This window comes from Schistocerca serialis, chromosome 3, assembly GCF_023864345.2.
Source record: "Schistocerca serialis cubense isolate TAMUIC-IGC-003099 chromosome 3, iqSchSeri2.2, whole genome shotgun sequence".
Lineage (NCBI taxonomy): Eukaryota > Metazoa > Arthropoda > Insecta > Orthoptera > Acrididae > Schistocerca > Schistocerca serialis.
In genome coordinates this window covers 314,377,670-314,394,325 of record NC_064640.1, presented here as the reverse complement: position 1 = coordinate 314,394,325, position 16,656 = coordinate 314,377,670, and the positions used below count along the sequence as shown (strand labels likewise).

Genomic DNA, 16,656 nt, shown 5'->3' with positions numbered 1-16,656 from the left:
TCCATACAAAGTTTTCAGGAAACGTCTTTGAAAAATATCCTAGCCAGCTTCAGTGACTCAGTACAGTTAAAATGGTTCAAATGGCTCTGAGCACTATGGGACTTAACATCTGAGGTCATCAGTCCCCTAGAACTTAGAACTACTTAAACCTAACTAACCTAAGGACATCACACACATCCATGCCCGAGGCAGGATTCGAACCTGCGACCGTAGCGGTAGCGTGGTTCCAGACTGAAGCGCCTAGAACCGCACGGCCACACCGACCGGCCTCAGTACAGTCTTCACATTTAACACACATAAGAAATACATATTTGTTGGCAAAGCATACCCAAAGTCTTAGTAGAAAATATTCAAAAATTACTCATGCCACTTCTGTGGTGCTACTCATCGTATCCTTACTCTTTCGGCAGGTAATCCACTTTTTCCTCTGAACACATTAATTTTTTCACAAACTTCCGACAATCCTTCACATTACGGTACAGTCACATGTGAGCATACTTCTCCACATCGCTTTCAACTGTTGTTTTCTGTCATTAATAGGCAAATCTCCCTCATCTGATTAGTTATTTTATTTCTCTTATTAAATTTACTAACTATAGCATTATAAGGAAGGAGGAAAAACAATAAAAAAATTCTGATTGATGAAGTAAAAGGTTGTTAAGAGTGCATAAAACGAGACTCGGCGGATTCATATTAGATTATTCATATTCCCCACAAGGTAACTCAGTATTTCCTAGATTTAATTAAACTTGTCTCTTCAGTATCTTTCATTATTTGTTCTTCTATACTATGCTATTTTCTCGACAGTTACAAAAATCAAACATAAAACCGACAACTCTCTCCTCCTGCACTCCCCCCAGCCTCGCCAGAGAAGAAGGAAAGATGATAGCGATAGTTCTGAATGATGAAGAGGAAGGTTGACAACACGGAAAGAAAGGAAATAGTATCGCTAACAACTCAGGTTGCCTGGTGCTCGTTAACCACCTGACAATGCAAAGAATGCGTGTCCCCTGAGGCTTTTAGTTAGTGCTATTTAATGGCTGCTCCATTATGTTGTCATTCAAATCACAAGCATTACGCCACCACCTTGCCTCTGATAGATCTACTTCTCTCTCGTCGGCGTACTCATAATAGCCTTCAATTAATTTAGCTATCCTGCAAAGACGTATTGGCAAATCTGGCGCAACAGAAAATGTTTCTCCAACGAAAGGAACAGTTATGGTTTCACCCAGTTCTACTGTATAATTACCACCTCCGTATTTCCAAAATCTAATCTACCTTTGTATTTTTGTAAAAAGTCGGCAGCTACCAGCATCTCAACACTAAGTCCTTTATTAATCAAAAAATTCAATTCTATCTGTATCCAACCTACAGTGATTGGTAACAATATTTCTTGCTTCACTACTTTCTTGCTTTTACCCGTGGCCACCACAATTTTTAACCTACTCACAGGCATTATCACTATTTGCTTACTTTTAGGGAGAACATTCACAAAATTCAGAGACACTACACACACTTCCGAACCAGTATCTACGAAACAAGGAACCTATTCTTTAAACACTGTCACCTCAATTATAGGTTGTTCAATATATTCTTTTCTGACTACAGATTTGGGTTCATCTAGTAAATCCTGCTCCACTTCACGCCTGTCAAAACCTACCCCTTCTGTAGATAGCACATTTACCTCAACTGATCCCCCTTTCACTCATTATTAGTGGCGGCTTTCACTATCCGTTCCACTATAGACAAATCGAAACATCGTTCTAACTTCTCCCCCTCCAAACTATTCTCTGTATCTGCAACCCTATACAAGGTGTTGTCAGAATTATTTAACTGATTTACTTCTTCTTCTTCTTCTTCCGTCCCTTCATCCTCACTCTGCGAAATTACCCTATTCAGTCTATTCACAACCTCCTCTTGTATCCCCCTAGCATTACTTCCACAGTTTACAGATAGTCTCACGTCGGCTGCGCAGTGCTGCTTTACCCCCACCTCCTGACTTGAGTCTTCACTCCTTAATATGGTTCTTGCACCCCTCATTTAAGCTCTCCCTTAAGCTGAATAATCAAACTGTTTTGCAGTGTCATTCTCCTCTGCCCTTTTATTTTCGTTTATGCTACCCCCATGCTGTCCAATCGGTACCTTCTTAATAAAGGGCGTCGCTAGTGGGTTTAAATTTCGTGCTTTCAGTCTGCAAACGCTAGCGTCATTACAGATTGCTAACAGTTTTCCTCCTGTGTGACATCACTGCCTCTGTCATTTCGGTCACCTGTCGGGCTGCGTCTACCCATCACGTTATCGTCTGTCAGCTGATAGTAGCTGGCACGCCATTCCGGGTTAATGTACCTGCTTCCAGCAGTATCTCCTCTCCCTTTGTATCCACCCCACTAACCATTACCTCTTTTTATGCCTATTCTGTTTACAATGATTTCCACTCTATGGTCATTAGACCTAACAGGAGGCCTGTACTCTCGTCGGTTCTTCTCCTCTTCCTTCCACTAGCTCAAGATAATGGACAAACCGGTCAGTGTCATCCCTAGGTGCCGAAATAATCTTATTTCTCCAATAGCGCGGTAACTTGTTTTCGATCCCCATAATAATTTGCTCTGTTTCAACCTTGGCAGTTAAATATGACAATGTAGTTACCCATTTCTGTATAAATCTTTTAATACCCTCTTTCTTTGGATCATACTTTTCCCCTGACCAAAATTTATTTAAGACCTCCATCTGTTCACGCTAGTACTAAATTGCTGGATATTAGTCTCAATGTTAGTGATCTCATTAGACACTTCCACTCCAAATCTTGCACACACATCTTTCCCTTCTTTAATTTGTGTTTCCAATACTACATGACTATCCTCACAGTGTCTCTCTACTTTGTGAACCTGTTCATTTACTTTACATAATTCTAGATTTACATCCTCTTTTATTTGTTCACTATCCTCAGCAACTTGCTCAATTCGCGAGTGTAATTCACTTTTCACCGTATATATACAAAGATGGTATCTGTTCTTTCGGACATGTCCGAAAGAACAGATTCCAGCTTAGTGTATATATGTATATAGTTAAGGCTCGCCGGCCACTTGACCACCTTCTTCTTCTGTGCGAATGCACAAACAGTGCCCGAACTCATACGGGAATCGGCAACGCGCCGCGAGTAATGAGTATAATGTCCCGGACTACATTCGTAGTCCGGGACAATAAGTTGAGAATGTGGGTTTCGCGGGAGGTGTGCCGGAGATAAATCCCTGCAGTCGCGCTATCTTCTGTGTCCTCGGTGGCTCAGATGGAGCCGGCACGGTAGCTCAGCGTGCTCGGTCAGAGGGTTAGCTGCCCTCTGTAATATAAAAATTGAGTTAATCGATCAACAACGAACTTAATCGGATGTCTTACGACGTCCGCCCAGAGCAGATGCAACGAACGAACCCGAACAAAATGAGATAAAAAAAAAAGATGGATAGAGCGTCTGCCATGTAAGCAGGAGATCCCGGGTTCGAGTCCCGGTCGTGGCACACATTTTCATCTGTCCCCGTTGACGTATGTCAACGCCTGTAAGCAGCTAAGGGTGTTCATTTCATTGCAACTTTTCACCGTTACAATGGCAGCATTGCATTCTCGCCTGACCTGATTAATGTCACTTTTAACATTATTACTGAACAAAGTCATATCATTTTTAAAGACTCCTTCAACTCAGACATTTTATCCTCCATTTTAGATTCCAGTTCGACTGACAAGTTACTAAATACCTGATCAAATTCTGAATGCAATTCATTTATTTCTGAACTTAATTTACTCATTTTGGAATCCATTTCAACAACTTCACTGTGTAATTCATTTATTTCAGAGCTTAGTGATGTTTTTATGTCTGACTCCATTTTGGTCATTTTGGAATCTATTCCAGTTAATCTACCATTAAGTTCTAAGCCCATTTCCTTTACATGTGTCAAAATATTTGTTAAAATTTCGGAAACACTACCCTTTGGAACATTAGTAACTGACATTGTTTCCTGTTTTGTTTTTGGAATAGCTACAGGCATTATCGGGGTGCTAGGTTCCGATACATTGAGTTCACTATCCGTCTCATAATTAGTATACATTGAATCTGTCAAGCTGCTACTCGTATTTGCTTGTGATACTTCAAAACTGAAACTACTACTCATGGAATCATTTTCAGCTTTAACTTTCTCCAAATCTACCTCCAGTTTCTCGTCTACAGTTTCCTGATTGTTTTCAGCCATTTCAGACAGTTTTTCGGCTCACACACATAAAATTTTAAGTAGAACACTACTTATCTTTTCTTCCTTGCGATCTGCACGGCTAGGCGATACAGGGGGCCCGTTCTCCAGGCCCTGCTTCCACCGATCCAGTTTACGGGCCAGCACTCCGTCCACGGCTGCCAACTGCCCCGTCTGCCTGGCTGCTTTAGCGCGACGTCATCTCTCGTAGCTCTGGTGTCGCTGCCGAAATCTGCCGCGTCGCCCCACTCGTTGTCATATTTTCAACGCACGTTCAATTGCACACCGTGTTTTTAGTCCTACATTACCGTTCCTTTTTTCACACCGTGTGATCACTTAACGAGTTCAATTAAACACTGCTGCTTTTTCATATACAGTTCCTACTCTCCCGAACTCTATATTGTACAATTTATTTGATTTTCCGGCCGATCAGCACCAATTGCGGCGGGGCGGGGTTTCCGTTGCTCTGCATTCGAAGGTACTATGTAGAAGATGAGAAAAGCAGCGTTGAAGAAAACCACCGTCCATACTTACGATTACAAAGTCCGCGTAACTCCAGTAACAAGATAAACCTGTAAATCTTTATTAATAACTGGCAAAGTGGGTGCTTCCTCCCTTCATTGAAAATATTTCTTTGTAGGTACTGATGTTTTATTACGGTCCGTTTCATTTATTGTGTCACCAAGCCCACGTTTAAGTCGGTAGTACACCTACTTCTAGGTCGTGCAGCTTATATCACGGCTAAGACAGCCAGAAATGTGCTAAGTCCAACCCGAAATATTACGAGATTCACACAGACAACACACTGTTACAAAACGAGTTCACATTCGGTCCTTTTCAGCGTATTCTTCGAAAGAAGATGCTCGTCAAAATGTTCTGTACATGCATACGGAACACGCCACGCAGAATATTCACAAAGGCCGATAGTTTCAAACGCGGTTTATTCTGCAACCAACATTCCAAAACTTCTCAAAACTTCACGGTAATGTTCGTAATTGCATCTGCTAGCACGGTGATATAAACCGAGCGCGATTTAACCGTCATTTCTTCATCTTACAGATAATTTTTTCGGGCTCATTTAACATGACCTTATAGTCCGACACCGAGACCACGAAGGCCCGAATGCCGTCGGTCACAGGGCATATAACTCATTCAATTACGCGGGAAAGACTTCTCTCTCATTAGTTGATCAAAATGATCATCCAATCAGATTAACCTTTCATGATCAATTTCGCGTGCAAACCGCTTTACTCCAATCAGCATTTGCAGATGCATCTACGTCATCTAATACTGCAAAATTTCACAAAATGTTCCACAAAACCAAACCAAACAAAAATTAAAAATAACTATGCTTGAAATAAGTATCCTCTTACTATCTTTCTGACTGCCTTATTACAAAGCAAACGCTCCTAGACATACGTTATCCACCAGTCAGGGGGATTCACCATTTTCAGGACATCCTGGTTACGTAACACTTGCTAGTTAAGGATGGTGTAATACATTATAAAATTAAAATTTGACATATGTCCCCACATACACACTCGCATTCATTCTCATCTACTCCCACCCTAACACAAAATATAAATATCAACTATTAAACGGTATTATTTTCCTTACGAAAGCAAAATTATTAAAAGTTTAGAATTAAAATTCTTTAAAAATAACTTGTGCGCACTGAGAGTGCTGTTAGTATTTTCAAATGACAAAGAAACTTAAACTGTCATGATTCATATTTGAATTTACTTCACTAAGTGTCCGTTAAGTACTTTTTTAATAAGATTTTCATATTTTCAAAAATATTAAAGTTATCCCTTCTAAATTATAAAAGTTTCTATACCAGATTTGAAAACAAACAGATCATATTTATTACAGTTATTTAGTTCTTAGGTGAGATGAATAAGTGACCTTAGTACGCTCCACACAGCGTAGTTCTCACGGTCCGCACACCACGACAGATGGCATTATGACGCCAGCAGCCGACTATACAACGGCCGGGGCTGGAGGCTTCATTGCCAACCTCCAATACAGCTTGACCTAACGGAATAAAACTTACTGCAAAACTCTGCAGCCGTGCAAATAGCTGCGACGTTACAACTTACAAGGTGGTATTGGGAAGAATTGTGGTGAGATGTGCCAGCGCGGTCTCATTAACTCACAGTACACCTTACCTGAACTTCTTAGGTCTGTCTTTTTTTCTCATGTGACAACACCTTGCTCTTTAAACCATCGCTGAGGCTGAGGATAATATTACAGGGCGCCAAATTTGTACCACTGCAGAGGAAGGTTGTAGACACCTTAAAAGCAAATTACAAACTTCTGCATCGCAGCTGTAAAGATTTATTTGAGCAACTGTGCTTCTTGCTACACCTTGTGAGTACATCTACTAATCTGTTATGTGCATCAAGTAGAACATCAGCAAATATGTCACAAACATCAGCATTCATGACCATGGCACAAGGACCGGACAAAACCTATGTTTACCAAGGGTAAACAAACAAAAAACACAAAACAGTACTTTCTTCAAGAGAATAAAACTGAATTATTAATTGAGCTCTTTCCTGACAGGCTAAGGATACAACAAGAAACATCTTGTTTGTGTGTGTGTGTGTGTGTGTGTGTGTGTTTGTTTGTTTATTACTTAAAATTAAGGACATTTTTTGACTTGTCAAGGAATTTCAGTCATTATCACAGCAGGATTAGTCTTTTGAGAAATAGAACTTGAAATAATTTGAACAGTTACTACAGCAGAAGTAGTTTCTTGACAAAGGCAGACAATCATAGTTTTTTGGACGTTTCATGACCTTTCTCACAATGTAGCGGCTCTGGAAAACATATTTTTCCTCTGGTCACCGTCAGATGATTTGTTAGAAAAGCAGTACAATTTGAAAGGAAGCAGTTAAATTAGGTTTCTTCCCTTCTGGGCAGATATGTTAATCAAAGTCCACCGACAGCTTTCGTGAGTGTGAAAGCAAATGTATTCTGCCAACTTTGAAGTGACAGTAACAAAGCCATGAACCACCTAGTACACAAATCTGCAGTTCAGCTATTACTGTTACTTTGCATTCCATGTTAAATTATCACGACTGTCACAGTGGTGGCAGTGTAACCTTCTACATTGCTGTGTAAGTGGCAGCCACCTTCAACTCTGATAATGACAACTGTAGGCACAACTACATTTTCTACTGAGGTCTCGAACTTTAAGGCCTGATGTGGTTGTTTGTTGGCACTGCAGCAGTCTTTCTCACCAATGGTGACTCCCTGTGGCAAAGATGTTTCACCAGCACATGCCTGCACTGCCAACTGCACCAGCCCCTGCAACTGATTACACAGTTCTTCACTACAGTCTGACAAAAAGTGGCTTCTTTAATGTCATTTCCACCACCCTTCAACATCAAGGTACTTTCTGACTGATACCCTGATTTCAAACTGCTCGTTTTCTAAATTAATTTTATAGCTAGTTTGCCTCATGGAGACACTAAAATTTTATGTTTTAATTCACTATATGTTTTTAACTTTACTAACTTACTCATTTGTTTAGTAACAATGAGTTTTTGATTTATTAGAAATTTCTAAGGACTTGAATTTTTATACTTCCTCCCATAGCTTTCACCAATGGGATATTTCTTGTTGGTTGTTGGTAATGTGCTATCTGATTTGTATGTGCAGGAGAATGGTGTTCCTCAGGGAAGCGTTTTAAGTGTCACCCTCTTTGCCGTCGCCATTAACAGTATTACGTCCACTATCCGGAGTCCTGCCCAATGCTCCTTGTTTGTGGATGATTTTGCTGTTTTCTGTTCTTCCTCCAGTCTTGTCACTGCTAGTCGGCAGTTGCAGCTTACGATACAGCGATTAGAGGCATGGACTGCGAAGACGGGTTTTACCTTTTCTGCAGACAAATGTGTGTGTGTTCATTTTAATCGTTCTCGACGTCTTTTTACCTCCCCTGAATTGCGTCTGAGGGACACCATTCTTCCTTTTAGCGACACTGTGCGATTCCTGGGCCTCACTTTTGATTCCAAGTTGTCGTGGTTGCCTCACCTTAAAGACCTCAAGGTGCGGGCCCTGAAGGCACTGAATATTTTGAAGTGTCTGAGCCATCGGTCCTGGGGAGCAGATCGGGCGCGTCTGCTGCAGTTTTATAGGGCTTTCGTCCGATCGCGTCTTGACTATGGTTGCACCTTGTATGGGTCAGCAAGGCCTTCGTATCTGAAGATTCTTGACGCAGTACACCATGAGGGTATCAGGCTGGCCACTGGTGCCTTCCGTACCAGTCCCATCCCCAGCCTGTGTGCTGAGGCAGGGGAACCGCCGCTCGCCATCCGGCGGAAACTCCTCATGGTGCGACGGGTGTTTCAATTCCTTGTCTGTCCTACCTCCCCTGCGTACCCTACCGTTGCCCGACCGCCTATGGAACTTCTCTTTTCTAGTCGTCCCAGGGCAACGAGACCATTTGGGATTCGTGCCAAGCATTTGCTTGAGTCCCTTGGTGTGGAGCGTGTGGCCCCCCAACGACAAGGTTTTACTCGCCTGCCTCCCTGGTTGCTCCAGAGGCCCAGCGTCCTTTTAGACTTGTCGGAGTACCGGAGGAGCTGCACTCCTGCGTTTGTTTTTACCTCCTTATTTTATGATATTTTAAACCAGCATCCCGACAATGTACCAGTATTTACGGATGGCTCTAAACAGGGGGACTCTGTTGGTTGTGCTGTTGTTTTCCCTGATCGAGTCGTCCAGTTACGGCTTCCTGCGGCGTTTACCATCTTTGATGCCGAATTGTTTGCGATCTTGCGGGCATTGGAGCAGATGCGATGTGTTACCAGTCGTAAGTTCCTCATCTGTTCTGACTCCCTGAGTGCCCTTCAGACCATGCAACACTTGTACCCAGCGGATACGGTCGTCCAGGACATCCATGATGCCCTACTCCACCTGCAACGGCAGGGGAAGGAGGTTTCCTTCTGCTGGGTGCCGGGGCACGTGGGTATTAGAGGAAACGAACTGGCGGATGTGGCTGCCAAAGATGCATGTTCCCTCCCTCACGTTGTTGCATGTGCCGTCCCCCTCCATGCTGTTTCCTCCCTCCTGCGTTATCGAGTTCTGCGTCAGTGGGAAGAGGAGTGGCTGGCAGTCGGTGAAAATAAGCTGCGTATGGTCAAGGCCACCACGCGGCCATGGCGCACGCCCTACCAGTCATGCAGGCGGGATGAGGTTCTCCTCACTCGCCTCCGGATCGGGCACAGTCCCTTAACGCATGGTTTTTTACTCCGGCGGGAGGATCCCCCAATCTGCAGTGCTTGTGGCGTCCAGATTACTGTCCGCCACATTTTACTTGACTGTCTTTTATTCTCTGATCAGAGGGCGGTGGTTTCTTTGCCACCGGATTTGCCCTCTATTTTACAAGATGACGCAACGACTGTAGTTAAGGTCTTACGGTTTTGTGTCCTGTCCAATTTGTTGCCTCGGATTTTAGGGCGAGGGTTTTAACGTGCTGCTGGGTGACTGGCTCACCCAGGTTTTAGGTAAGAGGTCTACATCTACATCTACATCTATACTCCGCGAGCCACCTTACGGTGTGTGGCGGAGGGTACTTATTGTACCACTATCTGATCCCCCCTTCCCTGTTCCATTCACGAATTGTGCGTGGAAAGAACGACTGCTTGTAAGTCTCCGTATTTGCTCTAATTTCTCGGATCTTTTCGTTGTGATCATTACGCGAGATATATGTGGGCGGTAGTAATATGTTGCCCATCTCTTCCCGGAATGTGCTCTCTCGTAATTTCGATAATAAACCTCTCCGTATTGCGTAACGCCTTTCTTGAAGTGTCCGCCACTGGAGCTTGTTCAGCATCTCCGTAACGCTCTCGCGCTGACTAAATGTCCCCATGACGAATCGCGCTGCTTTTCGCTGGATCATGTCTATCTCTTCTATTAATCCAACCTGGTAAGGGTCCCATACTGATGAGCAATACTCAAGAATCGGACGAACAAGCGTTTTGTAAGCTACTTCTTTCGTCAATGAGTCACATTTTCTTAGAATTCTTCCTATGAATCTCAACCTGGCGCCTGCTTTTCCCACTATTTGTTTTATGTGATCATTCCACTTCAGATCGCTCCGGATAGTAACTCCTAAGTATTTTACGGTCGTTACCGCTTCCAATGATTTACCACCTATGGCATAATCGTACTGGAATGGATTTCTGCCCCTATGTATGCGCATTATATTACATTTATCTACGTTTAGGGAAAGCTGCCAGCTGTCGCACCATGCATTAATCCTCTGCAGGTCCTCCTGGAGTACGTACGAGTCTTCTGATGTTGCTACTTTCTTGTAGACAACCGTGTCATCTGCAAATAGCCTCACGGAGCTACCGATGTTGTCAACTAAGTCATTTATGTATATTGTAAACAATAAAGGTCCTATCACGCTTCCCTGCGGTACTCCCGAAATTACCTCTACATCTGCAGATTTTGAACCGTTAAGAATGACATGTTGTGTTCTTTCTTCTAGGAAATCCTGAATCCAATCACAAACCTGGTCCGATATTCCATAAGCTCGTATTTTTTTCACTAAACGTAAGTGCGGAACCGTATCAAATGCCTTCCTGAAGTCCAGGAATACGGCATCAATCTGCTCGCCAGTGTCTACGGCACTGTGAATTTCTTGGGCAAATAGGGCGAGCTGAGTTTCACATGATCTCTGTTTGCGGAATCCATGTTGGTTATGATGAAGGAGATTTGTATTATCTAAGAACGTCATAATACGAGAACACAAAACATGTTCCATTATTCTACAACAGATTGACGTAAGCGAAATAGGCCTATAATTATTCGCATCTGATTTATGACCCTTCTTGAAAATGGGAACGACCTGCGCTTTCTTCCAGTCGCTAGGTACTTTACGTTCTTCCAGCGATCTACGATAAATTGCTGATAGAAAGGGGGCAAGTTCTTTAGCATAATCACTGTAGAATCTTAAGGGTATCTCGTCTGGTCCGGATGCTTTTCCGCTACTAAGTGATAGCAGTTGTTTTTCAATTCCGATATCGTTTATTTCAATATTTTCCATTTTGGCGTCCGTGCGACGGCTGAAGTCAGGGACCGTGTTACGATTTTCCGCAGTGAAACAGTTTCGGAACACTGAATTCAGTATTTCTGCCTTTCTTCGGTCGTCCTCTGTTTCGGTGCCATCGTGGTCAACGAGTGACTGAATAGGGGATTTAGATCCGCTTACCGATTTTACATATGACCAAAACTTTTTAGGGTTCTTGTTTAGATTGTTTGCCAATGTTTTATGTTCGAATTCGTTGAATGCTTCTCTCATTGCTCTCTTTACGCTCTTTTTCGCTTCGTTCAGCTTTTCCTTATCAGCTATGATTCGACTACTCTTAAACCTATGATGAAGCTTTCTTTGTTTCCGTAGTACCTTTCGTACATGATTGTTATACCACGGTGGATCTTTCCCCTCGCTTTGGACCTTAGTCGGTACGAACTTATCTAAGGCGTACTGGACTATGTTTCTGAATTTTTTCCATTTTTGTTCCACATCCTCTTCCTCAGAAATGAACGTTTGATGGTGGTCACTCAGATATTCTGCGATTTGTGCCCTATCACTCTTGTTAAGCAAATATATTTTCCTTCCTTTCTTGGCATTTCTTATTACACTTGTAGTCATTGATGCAACCACTGACTTATGATCACTGATACCCTCTTCTACATTCACGGAGTCGAAAAGTTCCGGTCTATTTGTTGCTATGAGGTCTAAAACGTTAGCTTCACGAGTTGGTTCTCTAACTATCTGCTCGAAGTAATTCTCGGACAAGGCAGTCAGGATAATGTCACAAGAGTCTCTGTCCCTGGCTCCAGTTCTGATTGTGTGACTATCCCATTCTATACCTGGTAGATTGAAGTCTCCCCCTATTACAATAGTATGATCACGAAACTTCTTCACGACGTTCTGCAGGTTCTCTCTGAGGCGCTCAACTACTACGGTTGCTGATGCAGGTGGTCTATAGAAGCATCCGACTATCATATCTGACCCACCTTTGATACTTAACTTAACCCAGATTATTTCACATTCGCATTCGCTAATAACTTCACTGGATATTATTGAATTCTTTACTGCTATAAATACTCCTCCACCATTGGCGTTTATCCTATCCTTGCGGTATATATTCCATTCTGTGTCTAGGATTTCGTTACTGTTCACTTCCGGTTTTAACCAACTTTCCGTTCCTAATACTATATGCGCACTATTTCCTTCAATAAGAGATACTAATTCAGGAACCTTGCCCTGGATACTCCTGCAGTTTACCAATATTACGTTAACTTTTCCTGTTTTTGGTCTCTGAGGACGGACATTCTTTATCAACGATGATAATGTCCTCTCTGGTAAGCCGTCAGGTATTTTATCGTTTCGCCCAAGGGGGGGTCCCTCTAACCTAAAAAACCCCCGTGTGCACGCCACACGTACTCTGCTACCCTAGTAGCTGCTTCCGGTGTGTAGTGCACGCCTGACCTGTCTAGGGGGGCCCTACAGTTCTCCACCCAATAACGGAGGTCGATGAATTTGCAACCATTATAGTCGCAGAGTCGTCTGAGCCTCTGGTTTAGACCCTCCACACGGCTCCAAACCAGAGGACCGCGATGGACTCTGGGCACTATGCTGCAGATATTAAGCTCAGCTTGCACTCCGCGTGCGATGCTGGTTGTCTTCACCAAATCAGCCAGCCGCCGGAAGGAACCAAGGATGGCCTCAGAACCCAAGCGGCAGGCGTCATTCGTTCCGACATGTGCTACTATCTGCAGCCGGTCACACCCAGTGCGTTCAATAGCTGCCGGAAGGGCCTCCTCCACATTACGGACGAGACCCCCCGGCAAGCACACCGAGTGCACACTGGCATTCTTCCCCGACCTACCCGCTATTTTCCTGAGGGGCTCCATAACCCGCCTAACGTTGGAGCTCCCTATAACAGCCAGTCACGATTACCTCCTTGTTTCCCTTCGGTTTCAATTCTCTTTTCCTTGTTTCCCTTCCTTTTTAGTGTGTTCCTTCTCCTCTTGTTTTGCCTCTGTATGTGAGGATTTGGACCTGCGTCAGGTCTGTGTCTTTTAGCCGTTCTCCTTGTTCGCTGTTCGTCTTAGTCCCTTCACTGCATGTGTTCCTGTTTTTATGCGTTTGGGCGCTGATGACCACGCTGTTTAGCGCCCGTAAACCTCAAACACACACACACACACTTGTTGGTTGAACTGAAACTCTCCTTCTAATTTTGTATATTATGCTTTAAATGTCTAAAAGTATCCATCTTTGCAACTTTTGATCAGTGTTGTACGATATTTGGTAATAGAAATTTGGAAAAAAATTACACCGTTTCATATCAGAATCATTAAATGTAGATGTTAATGAGTTGAATGATATCAGTTTGCCCCATTGGCTGTTACTGCAGAAAATTAATATCATTCAAGAAATGTATCATGGCTGTGGGCCCTATTACAGCTCAATTTTTTTTTAATTCAGTTATCTGAGGCTGTTAACTGTCTGGTAGAAAGTTTGCATTAATCACCGTATACTGTGAGCAAGGTGATGTGGTGATGTTCTTACAGTTTTTTCTGAGACCTGTTTATAGAAAGATTCTTGTAGCTCCCTAAATTATTATGACTGAGGAAAACTAGCAGGAAACCATTCAGCTATGAATTTACTGAGTACTGGTGTGTGGCACATAAGTGCATCACATGTTAATTATCGACTACATCTGCATCTTCATCATTCCAACAATAGCAAGAGCTAACTTGGCAAAATTCAGTGGATATCTTGTAGTTCCTCAAGTCTATGGGTAATGGTCCAGGAGATGGGGCATGCCAATACGCTACATGAGAATGGCATGCTGTTTCCTTCCAAATGTTTTATTTCTTGATTTCTGACAGTTGTGCTTTCTTTTTTCCATTTTACCTCCTCCCACTTTACCTCTACATTTTCAAATAAACTGCTCCTTATACTTTATATTAAATGGACTGTGCTTGACAGTTGTTGGACTGAATACTGATAATTGTGTTCTCAATGACTGATGGAGTTTCTGCAATTAAACTTGTACAGGTATTGGAGCTTCTGCATTACACTCTAATGACAGTTATTCCATTTTTTGTGTCTCTTTTAATTCATTTCCTGAAACAGTTCTGGAGTTGTCACACTTTTTACCACATTTCTATTTAATATGTATGCTGATTTTTTCAAAACTTTATTGATGCTTTGACTTGATACTTCATTCACAAATAACACTCTCACACCTCCTTCTGTTGTAGTGATAACAACGTTTTTCTTTTCTTTACACTTATGAATAATTACATACTTCCATTTCCTGCCTGATGAGAAGTCCCAGTTATTTTAATGTGTACTGAAACTTCAAAAAAATTGTTGAATCTACAATATCACATATCTCTACTTTACTTCACTAAGGGTCACAAATACAAAAGGTTTTTTGCTTTTGTTTCATTCTGGGGCCACTGTATCTTTTGTTACTAATGTTCAGAATGTTTTAATGTAGTATTTTTTGCTACAGACCACATGAAAGATATACTTTCTATTATTCCCTGCAATTCATATATAACATTATAAATATGAAAATTGTGACTGATAAAGATATTGTATATAATAATGGTTGGTAAAGGTAGCTGTTGCTATTATGATAATTGTGGAGATGGTGCTGGAGACAACAAAAATATATAACATCTGTTTTTTGTTAACAATTAGATTTTTTCCTTCCACAAAACGTTCCTTAAAAGCATCTGCATCTTGTGTGCTTAGGACTGGATAATAGCTGTGTTTGTTACATCTAATTTATTGTGAACCAGAGAAGACAAATATACAAAGTAAATGATGACAAGAACAACGAGTTAAGTGTGAATCTAACTATAATGAATGTTCTAAAATTTGTCAAGAATAAATTAAAGGAATGCAACATTTTTCCAATTAGACTGTTATTTACTATAACAAAGAAAGTATTGTTGTAAATAATAGCCTAAATGAGAAAATGCAGCATTCGTTTATGGTCATGGTACTGACAACAAAGAAAATGTAAGAGCAGATTCGTTTTCATAATGTTCAGGAAATTAAAATAACAATGCTTATATTTCATTTGACTTTCTAGTAGCATTACAATAAAAAAACTGTACTAGTTATGGTTCTCCTGTGATGTTAAGGAAACTATCTTCTCTTGTGTTTTATATTTAATAGACCTATTTTATGCCAGTAACAAAAGTTTTCTATGTCGCTATTTTCAGCTTACTTCTGCTCCTACTATCAACCAACACCTGATTCCTTTGGTGGGCTGTATTGTATGTTTGCTGCAAACTATGATGACACTAGTTCTGCTTCTACCCCATTGGTGGTATCATCAAAACTGTCTTGTGTTCCTGAAACTACAGTGTAGTTTAGCTGTCATGGCTGCAATGATTACATTTGTATACGTCTTTCAAGGAAGTGTTGGAAAGGTATGAAATTCTATTTTGTTTGGTAGATGCAACTTCAGATTTCTAGTCGTAGCTAACAAGCATTTAAAGACAATATGAACCATTTACAATTATTTTGATATATTTTCTTCTGTTTCATAAATATATTCTTGTGAGATATGTTTGTAAATTTGATCAGACATTGCTGGTGTTAACTTTGATTCCTTTGTGTTCAGAATTATTACAAAAAAGTAATTTTAATACCCCATTTGTCTACTGGCAATCATTGAAACTCACTTTGTATTAAGTCATGTTCATGTGAATATGACTGATAGTATTCCAGAGTCTTTCAATACAGCATTTTTCAAATATAACCTCTTTACTTCATTTTTGCCCATTACATTTAACGACTTGCTGTGGCTAACTCATTTATGAGTTTCCTTGTACCAAACAGTTTTATTATTTCTAATATATCTGTTGGTCATGCTAAAACTGTAGAAACATCTTAACAGCAGACTATACGTCTGGTATGTAATTTCACACTTCAATTTTCTAATCCATACACTTATTGATGTTTAAGCATCTATTCTGTTTTTCTTTCATTGTTGAATGATGAAATCTAGAATATTTATTCTGCTCTCCTAACTTTGGTCTCAACTATCAGTTCACACGTGCAGCTTCTCAGACAGAGAGGAGGGAGGATGTGGAAGATGGCTCACTTTCCCCTACACTTCAAACAAAGTTTGTTACAGGGGGAAGGGCTATATATAATTTATATCCCCCCCCCTTCCACCCAAATTTACGTATCAGTGTAGGTACAAGTTCTGCGTACAGAGCCAGTAATAAACATTATGCCTTACATTAGCAAATATATGATTAGTATTTTGGTTGACTGCACCTTTTTAATAATTAAATCAAAGTCTTATACCCTTGAAGTTACTATCTGCCAGACATTGTTAAATGCCTTACAACTTCAACTAGATTC

The 16,656-nt window shown here is 41.3% G+C and overlaps 1 protein-coding gene across 1 annotated transcript in view; it reads left to right on the top strand.

Annotated features, from left to right (window-relative positions):
* Positions 1-16,656, top strand: part of LOC126470801 (uncharacterized) — a gene marked incomplete at its 5' end in the record, with an annotated part of 313,759 nt that overhangs the window by 233,650 nt on the left and 63,453 nt on the right. Inside the window, one exon of the mRNA XM_050098814.1 lies at positions 15,504-15,713. Coding sequence (XP_049954771.1) covers positions 15,504-15,713 — 210 coding nt within the window. The remainder of the gene's footprint in view (positions 1-15,503; positions 15,714-16,656) is intronic.